At 56.2% G+C, this 9,153-nt stretch overlaps 1 protein-coding gene across 1 annotated transcript in view; it reads right to left on the bottom strand.

The window, feature by feature from the left end:
- Window positions 1-1,539: 1,539 nt before the first annotated feature.
- Window positions 1,540-9,153, bottom strand: part of LOC125645307 (B-cadherin-like) — a 43,803-nt gene continuing 36,189 nt past the window's right edge. Inside the window, exons 12-16 of the mRNA XM_048870653.2 lie at window positions 7,748-7,972; window positions 6,673-6,897; window positions 6,271-6,401; window positions 5,195-5,338; window positions 1,540-4,052 (exon numbers count right to left, since the gene is read on the bottom strand). Of these exons, the coding sequence (XP_048726610.2) occupies window positions 3,840-4,052; window positions 5,195-5,338; window positions 6,271-6,401; window positions 6,673-6,897; window positions 7,748-7,972 (938 nt within the window). The 3' untranslated portion in view covers window positions 1,540-3,839. The remainder of the gene's footprint in view (window positions 4,053-5,194; window positions 5,339-6,270; window positions 6,402-6,672; window positions 6,898-7,747; window positions 7,973-9,153) is intronic.

Below are 9,153 nucleotides of genomic sequence, written 5' to 3'. Positions count from 1 at the left end.
AAGCTAGCCTCTTGCCTCCATTTCCTACCCCGGATCAACAAATGGAGGATTGACCCACCCACTTGCTACTTTGCTGGACTCCTGCCTCTTCTAGCTCTGCTCAGCCATATGTGCCCCATATGGCCCTTTGGAGAGCGAATAGGTGGATAGTTACACGTGCACACCTCAGGGCTGGCCGCACAGGGCACCAGTGTCCTTCGGTAGTGTGTACAGTACAAGGAACCTGAGGCTGGAGCCCAGTTCTCCAGTTCAGCCTTGTGTCCAGTGCACCAGATATCATCATGTCCCACGCGCCCAGGGTCTGTCAGGAAGAAGCTGAGAGCAGGGTAAAACTGCATTCACTCTCAGCAACCATTCAGTTCTCCTTACGATTTCTGCTGCTGAATAGCCAGCATTGATGGTGTGGTTCACTATCATTCGATGGTTATGTCTACACTAGAATCTTTATTTGGTGTAGCCATGTCACAGAGGGGGGTGAATTTTCACAACATCTCTACACCAGCAAAAGTCCTTGGGTAGATGCAGCTATACCAGCATAACTTATTTCACTTGGAGAACTGGCATGAGTTATACCAGCAAAACAATTCTTGCCAGTGGAAGCTGCCTCTATACTGGGGTGGGGTGGGGTGAGGGGGTTGCTGGTGTACTTGTATAGTTGGACCAGCAAAACTTTCGTGGAGTAGGCTGGGGCTGTCCTATACCATTGCAGGGAAATGAGCTGTTTTGAGTTAGCCCCAAAACTCAATCAGTCTAGTTCTGACCTTTATTGTGCCTTGTTTGTATAAAATGGATCCCAGCCTGACCCCTCCATTGGTGTATGAAGCAATAGCAGGTGCTCTTCCAGCTGTTTGAATGAGAATGGTTAGCTAGTTCCTGCTCTGCCAGCAGCACTCCAGGTTTGTCCCACGGCATGCGGCCGTTCCGAAAGCCATTTTCATACAGAATAGCCAGAGGCTGAGGAAAGCATTTGTCTTTTGTTCTTTTCCAAAGGAGCCAGCCGAGGTTGATCAGAGACACCACAGCATTGCTCCTTGGGGGACAGGCTTGGACTTCAGCTTTGGAGTTCTAGAGCAGCGGTTCTCAAACAGTGGTCTGCGAGCTCCATTCAGGTGGTCCGTGGATCGTTCCCTCTCAGGTGCGTGCCTGGGCAGCCGCACACGAGAGAATGAAGGGCCACCCACCTAACCAGGGGAACCGCGCCAGCGTGACTCCACTAATTAGGTGCCTGGACCCTGGAGAAGATCCACATGTAAGGTGAGGTGGTGGCCTTGGGGGGAATAAGGGGTAGGTGGGAGGGGGCAGTGGGGTGAGAAGAGGGGGTGGGGGGAATTTGGGATGTGCAAGGCTGGGCAGCCAGAGAAAGAGGTGACTTTCCCCAGCTCCAGCGCTGTGGCTGCTGGGGAGAGATGGCCCTCCTCCCCAGCCCCAGCTCCGTGGCGGGGGAGAGACCCCCCCGTCCTTCCCAGCCCCAGCTCGGAGGCTGCTGCAGTGGGGGAGAGAGGCCACATCCATCGCATTAGAAAGGTAAGACTACGGATATTAAAATATGAGTTGTGTGCTTTTATTTGTAGAACCAAAAAACTTGAATTATTATTAAGTTTTCTTATATAGCACTTTTATCCAAAGCGCTTTACAATAGTTACCTATGGTACAAACAACATTTGGAAAGATCATTAAGTGGGCTGCCGAGACCCTCAGCAATTTTCAAGTGGTTCGCGGAAAAAAAAAGTTTGAGAACCAGTGTTCTACAGAGTATTCACAATGAGCTACGGGCAGCAAAACCGGTTCGGAGACTTTTAGCCTTGACATTAAAAGAGAAAAGTATTTTTTTAAAACAAATGTATTAAAATGTTATAAAAATGTACTCAGATTAAAACGAAGCTATTGCTGTTCTCTGAGCTTCCTTTGTGTCCCACCATTCCCCGTCACAGAAAGGTACAAAGTATTAAGGCAGCCAAATACACAGTTTAGAAACCAAATAAAGCCATTTCCTTTTTCTAAAAGCTCCATTGCACAGTAATTACACTGCACACACTAGAGATTAGACAACACAATGAAGGAAGTAGCCACAATCTGACATTATGGAAAAATATAAATTGGCCTATAGCTATTAAATCAAATAAGACATTCTGCTAAATACTACGTGAAAAGAACATGGCATGGTATTGGCTGGTAATTTTATAGATCCTCTCTCCCCTATTCAGAAATATGAATGAACAACTTTATACAAAAATATAGCATCAAACTGGGCTGACAGTCAGGTTTTAGATGTTGCATTTATTTATACAGAGCCCCAAGTGTACTAGGCATGAATATCACGTGACACACTTCTTCAGAGTCACACCTTCAGTCAGCAGAGGACAGACTACAGCCCTTAGCCGCACAGGCGAGAGGAGGGACTCAGGAGCGCTTTACTTAAGAGTTGGTTTATAATCCAGGTTTTTGGAGGGGTAAGGAGTGCATGGCAAAGTGTAGGGGTGGGGAAGAACACTGAACTCTAGGGCAATGGAAAGTCACTACTGCAGCACACAGAGACAAATTATCATCAGGTTCCAAGCATATGAACGCTTGGACAGGGACAAGCTGGGTTCATTAAAACCAGCACACAAAGGTGAGTCTGGGGTTCTCCAGGAAAGGGTGTGAATCTACTGTCCGTTCCCTGAGGATTTCCTGGGGGCTCTCCCCCATATCTCCTGTGCCTGTGATTGCTTAGTAAACGGGTTACCATCATCTTTGGTCTTTGGGTTGGCACAGCGCTAAACGTATCAAAGTGCAGCTCTTGGTTAAGGGTAACAATAATATTAAAAATAAGGGGCATCTGAAAATTCAATAAAAATATCTCTGGCAAAGTCCCTCGCAATCTGGCTGTGTTCCAGACTGGCCCAGCGGTAGCTGGTCTCCACAGTTACTGAGAAAGAGGCTACTTCACGCTTGCTCTTCAGCATCTCCTTTGGAGAACACGCCTACTCCATGGGCACACTCAGCACCGAACCACACAATGGGTGGCATTAAAAAGTGAACAAATCCCATCTGCTGGTGGAGGGGAGTTTCCCGCTAGGCTTCCTGAATTTGGAATGAGGTATTCTGAGAGCACTGGGGAAATGGTTACCTTTTAATGATACCGCTGGAGGAGAGGAGCCCCAGAAGTTAGCAGGCCCCTGTCCTGGGAGGCCTGCAGCATGGCAGGTGAAGACATTGCTACACAGCACCAGACTGGTGTGAGTGCGTTCTCCGGGCACCCCTTGCCCAGTGTGCTGCAAAGAGGCAAGACTAGGCCATTTAGCAGGTGGCTGTGAGTACTCACCAACGTGGGCACAGGGAAGTGGAAGTGGCTGTGGCTGGCCATCTGGGGGAAGTAACAGCAGCCAGGAGCTCCCCAGCCGCACGAGAGGAAACAAAACTGTGGTAACTAAAGGGTGGGGCACGTCTGCCCTCTCCTAGAACCAGTCAGTCTGTGGAGGCTGTAGATCCCAGCGTGCGTTGCTCTGCCTTGAGCACGCCGAGACCTGCAGCCCCTACAGTGAAGCCGTCAAAGTGCAGCGTGTTCTGGGCAGAAGCCTCACACTCTGGGCAGGCTGCCACCAAGGCCCTTAGTTGACCGACACAGAATCCCCCCACCCCCATTAACCTGGAAAGCCCTGGCTATCCACGGCTGAACAACAGGGGCTGAAGAAACTGAGCCAGGTTCTGCGAGGAGGACAGATTCACGTAGTGCTGTTGTCTGCTAAGGAAAGGGAATTTCAGCCATCCAGCCTGCTCGGGAAGACCTTGCTGGTGTGTGTCGAACGGGCCGCAGCGACATTTCTCTCACAGCTGCGGCCCGCACACACTGGTGGCACCTACTCCTCGTCCTCGCCCCCGCCGTACATGTCGGCCAGCTTCCTGAAGCGGCCGCCCCAGTCCTTCAGGTAGTCGTAGTCCTGGTCCTGGTCCGAGGCGGAGGAGTTGAGGGAGCTGAGCGAGGCTGCCTCGGAGCCGCTGCCCTCGTAGTCAAACACCAGCAGGGAGTCGTATGGCGGGGCAGTGGGGTCAGTGTCGGCCGCCTTCAGGTTCTGGGGGTGGGGAGGAGCGTTAAATCATGACCTAGAGCAACAGCTTCGCCCTGCCCAGAGGTGCCGCTCGGGGAATGCCCTCAGGAGAATCTCAGGCAGACTTTAAATGGAGGAGCAGTACAGTTCTGCTGCCCCAGAATCAGCCCTTCCTGCACACTCTGTATCTGCATCGCAGTTAGCAGCCCATGCAACGGCACCCGGCACCCATGGGAGCTGGCATCTCGTGCTAGAGACTCGGCTTCTCTTTGGAAGAGACTTAAACCTCTAGCTCTCGTGACCACAAAGGAACCCTTCACAACATGATCTGACTGTGAAGAGGTGCGGGGGGATCCACCCGGAGCCCTGTCTGCACTGGGGCGATTCTTAGCAGTGCACACCCCAGTGTAGATGCACTGCACGTGGGTGCGGCTTATCCCAGTTGAAAACAGGGCTATTTCACGGCTGACAGAAGCAGATGAGGAACAAGAGGGCCAACACTACCATGGATGATCTGGGCAGTCTTCTAGAATTGCACCTGGGCCCCACCGAGGGGTCGGGGGGCAATCCAGCAAGACAGTTAGCTCCCCCAAGGATGCTCAGCAGGAATGCCATCTCCCCTTCCCTTTGTCCCTGTGGGCTTGGCCCCCCAGGCACCCCAGTCCTGACCAGGTGTTTAGATGACTCTGGAGCACCTGTATCTGGCGCACTCTAATACTGCACACAGCTGCGAGGGGGTCCCAGAGCTGTCACCAAGAGAATTAAAATGCTGAGTTCCAAGCATTATAATGAATAATAATCGGACTCCTCTCTGCCTTCGCTACTTGGGGGCAGGTTGGGGGGGAAGAGAAGGGCTGTGCACCAGGCTCTGAAGGGGGCTAGTCCTGAACTTCAGGAAAGAGCTCCCTAGCCAGGGCCTGACACCTAGAATGCCCTAGCCCCAGTGAGTTTCACATTCTGGATCTTTGGCTTTAGTGTCCCCACTGGGCGCAGAGACGGAGCCTTAGGAATTATGGTGCAGGGTCTAAGGAAGGGCTTTCGCACAGCCCAGCCCACAGCAATTGATTCTGCTGCACAGCCCGAGCCAACGGGAAGCCTTGCTAACAGAGTCAGAGCTCTGAGTAACCCACTCCTCTGCCTGCCGGGCACTGACGAGCCCCACTCACCTCATCGATGAAGTTGCCGATCTCGTCAGGGTTGGTGGGGCGTGGCCGGTACTGCGGGGCTGGCATGAGAGTTGGGACGACATCGTTGCGGGTGACCTCAGGACGAGCATCCAGGCCGCGGTGCAGCTGGCTCAGGTCATAGTCCTATGGAGGAGGGAGAAGAGGTAGGATGTCAGGAAACGAGCAAGAGAAAGCCAGGCTGTTCTGCGAGATGCAGCCAAAGCAAGGTTGTAAAGGGGGGGCCTCAGGCAGGGCCCAACAGCAGGAACTTCCCCCACCACTGTAGTGTCACCCCACAGCAGCGCCTCCCTCGGGGTGCATCCAGCTCTCAGCCCTGCACAGGGGCACTGCAGAGAGCGGCTCTGTACCAAGACCTGCCGGGAAGCGGTAGCTGAAGTGGGGGGAGAGGGGCCAGGGGGTAGGAGCGCTGAAGGCCGGAGTGGGTTTTCATGTCTCCTCCTCCTTTTCTGTAACTGGCTCATGTCAGTGCTAGAAGCACAAGCAATCCAACGTTACTGGCCACGAGAAGCCAAGGGCAGCGTTGTCAGGGCCACACTGGGGAACCGAGGCCCGAGAGGCAGCGCAGCTCCACAGGCCCCCCCCGTGCATCGGCCGCACGCACTCAACGTGCCGAGCGAGTCACACTCGGGCTGTCCGAACGGCCTGGCCCACAGTGGAGGGGCTGACATGGGGGGTGTCAGAGATCGGAGAGGGCAGCTGGCGACCAAGACGCAGCATAACTCCAGGCCCTGGGTGATGGCGACCGCCGCATTTGGGGAGCGACGTGGGATGCCCGCAGAGCCAATCAGCACAGCAAGCAGCTGGATCGAGAGGATCCTGGTTTCAGAGCTCGGCAATGCCACTGACCCACTGTGTGACCTCGCCAGGCCACACGAGCCTGGCTGTGAGACTGGGCAAGGCACAAAAAGAGCCCATCCTGCCTGCGTCCGGAGGAGGTCCCCGCGATGCTCTCGCGCTGGAGACTTTCAGCGCAGAGCCCCAAGCCGCACGCAGGGGAGCCGCTCTGCCCCGAGAGCAGGGCCTTCCTAGAGCAACGGCTTCCGAGCTCCACCCACCTGGTCTTCCTCCCCGCCGCCCTCCTCGTCGTAGTGATAGATGTTGTCTCGAGTGTCGTCCTCGGGGAGAAGCAAGGGCTCCTTCACCACCTTCCTCTTCCTCACGAAGAGCAGCAGCAGCAGCAGCAGGACTAGAAAGAGGGAGTGAAAGCATTGCCTTTATCTGGGCCAGCAACCTGCACTGCCAGGCCAGGCCGGAGAGCAGTGGGAGCAGTTCCTGGCTGGAGCAGTGCATCAGAGGGGAGCTCTCAGGCAACGGCGCACGCTGGGAAGTCATTTCAGCAGTGAGGGGAGTTGCCGTGAGTCTGAGGTTAAGGCCTTTTGCAACAGTAACTCGCTTGGCAGGCACGGGAGGCTCTTTGCTTCTCTCCGGGGTGAGGGGACTCCGCCCGCAGTACTCACTCAGCAAGGCAAGGATTCCTCCGAGAATCCCCAGGATGGTCGGGATCCCCAGACCGCCCGCGATGGCTGCTCTCCTCTCGCAGTTCCTGGCTTCCCCGTCACAGTCGCACACACTGGCTTTGACAGTCGTCACCTGGGATTTACTCTGGTTGTCCACCAGCTGCAGGAAGATGCTGTATTCTCCTGGCTCCAGGTATTTGGTTAGCTTTAAGGCCAGGCTGTTTCCTGGGGGAGAGCAGGATTTAGGGCTCGAGTCAGAAAGTGACGGGATCCTGGAGGTGGGTAGTCTCAGCACCGAGGCCTGGCCATGCCACATCAGCACTGCTGCAGGACCCCGGCACAGTGGGAGGCCAAAGCCGCCAGCCCCTCCAGCTCTATAGCTGGACACACTGCAGAGCAGCCTCCCCGCTGGGAGGGCCTGGCTGTCCGCAAAGCCCAGCTCCTGCAGGGAGGTTTACGGAGTTTGGGGTTCGTAGGGGTGGGGGGAAGCTCGCAACCCTTACAGCTGGCAGTGTGACTGGCATTGGGGGCATTAGGGGGGCGGAGCTGCCACTGGCTACAACCAGCAGGCCCAGCGGGAGTGGGGAAGCCTGAGCCCCCTTCACACGTTCGGGGTCCTTCCTAGGGGGGCTCTACCCTCAGGTACCCGCTTTGGGTTCAGGAGACCGGTCGGGTTGGCTGGCACCTGAAGAGTGGCCTGGCAGACACATGCCTGCTCCAGAGCTCTCACATTCTCGTTCTGAGGAGCGGCGGCTGGGCAGGTTAGTGAGAACGCACCAGGCCCCAGAGGGGGCTGGGGTCCCTGCCCCTCGCTCTGCTGGGGGGCGGGGAGCACAAGCAGTAACTGGAACGGCCTTGTGGCTCCGCAGGCTGTTTTGCAAGTCAAACAAAGCAACAAAGAACCAGCGGAAGGGCCCAGTTCTACCCCGCAGCCCCTGGGCCACCAGCCCGAGCGGGAATACCAGCGTGGGGTAGCTCCCCACACAACTGACTGCTCTGGAAGGCCGGGGCGGGGGGACAGCCTGCTTCGCAGCAGAAGAAGCCGAGAGGGGCGCACAGCAGCCCAGCCCCTTACCCTGAGCGTTCACAGTTGCTGTCCAGTTGGAGCCGGAGCCGTGCAGCAGGTCCGCCTTGAAGGGGCTGGTGTTTGGGGGAAGGTCCAGGTCCACAATATTTAACATCTGGACCACTGGGTTCTGATTGCAGATGTAAAATTCCCGTGGATCTGGCACTGGCCCATTGTCATTCACATCCGTGAGGGTCAGCAGCAAGGTCCCCGTGCCCGTGGCGAATGGCTGCCCTAAGGGAGAGCGACACCACGGCTCAGTGCAGGGGACCCTAGAATCCCACACACTCTGCCGCCCAGCTGACTCCCACACCTAGTACGAGCACTGCATGGGCAGCTGGGGGAGAACCTAGCGATCAGATGGGCCGGGGCGGAGGGGACCTGGGCTGATGGCCTTACCAGGGGTGGGCAAATTTTTTGGCCCAAGGGCCACATCTGGGTATGGAAATTGTATGGCGGATCATGAACGCTCATGAAATTGGGGGTTGTGGTGCAGGAGTGGGTGAGGGCTCTGGATGGGTACGCGGGCTCTGGGGTGGGGCCAGAAATGAGTTCAGGCTGTGGGAAGGGGCTCTGGGCTGGGGCAAGGGGTTTAGGGCTCCAGATGGGGGTGCGGGCTGTGGGGTGGGGCTGGGGGATGCTCCAGGCTGGGACCAAGGGGTTCAGAGGGCAGGAGAGGGATCAGGGCTGGAGCAGGGGGATGGGTCATGGGAGGATGTCAGGGGTGCAGGCTCTGGGCGGCACTTACTTCAAGCAGCTCCCAGAAGCAGCGGCATGTCCCCCCTTGGCTGTGGTACCTGCAGAGCCAGTGCTTGGGGTGGGGGCAATGTCCAGAGCCCCCTGGCTGCCCCTATGCGTAGGAGTGGATGAGGGACATGCCGCTGCTTCCAGGAGCCATGGCACATGCAGAGCAGGGCAAGCCCCCGACCCCACTCTCCGGCAGGAGCTCGAGAGCCAGATTAAAAGGCCTTATGGGCCAGATGCGGCCCCTGGGCCATAGTTTGCCCACCCCTGCTTAAACAGTGCCATGCTTTAGTGAGCATTCCCACAGCACTGATTTAGTCCATCTCTGTCTCTCAGGAAAGTGCAGACCACTTGGGGCCATTACTTTTCCTGTGGCATTAGCCCTGGTGTCTTGGCCACGTCCCAGCTTGGGCAGTCACGTTTTGCCCAAGCAGTGTCCAATGGGCACTATTTTTCCTTTTCCTGTCCCAGAATATTATACAGTGCAGCCAGGGGCTCGTACGCCACTTTCCCCACCGCCGGGGTAGCAGCTATTTGCTCTCTATTCTGTGGAGCAGTGCAGGACTTGGGGGAGGAAAGCCGCCACATAAGCACGAGGAGAGGTTTTGTCCCTTTTCTCTTGCCAGGGGCGTCTGGATCCAAACACAGCGTGAAGGCAGTGCTGCTGCCGG

Source organism: Caretta caretta, chromosome 12 (assembly GCF_965140235.1).
Source record: "Caretta caretta isolate rCarCar2 chromosome 12, rCarCar1.hap1, whole genome shotgun sequence".
In the NCBI taxonomy this organism is placed as follows: Eukaryota; Metazoa; Chordata; order Testudines; family Cheloniidae; genus Caretta; species Caretta caretta.
This window is presented reverse-complemented; position numbering and strand designations above follow the sequence as displayed.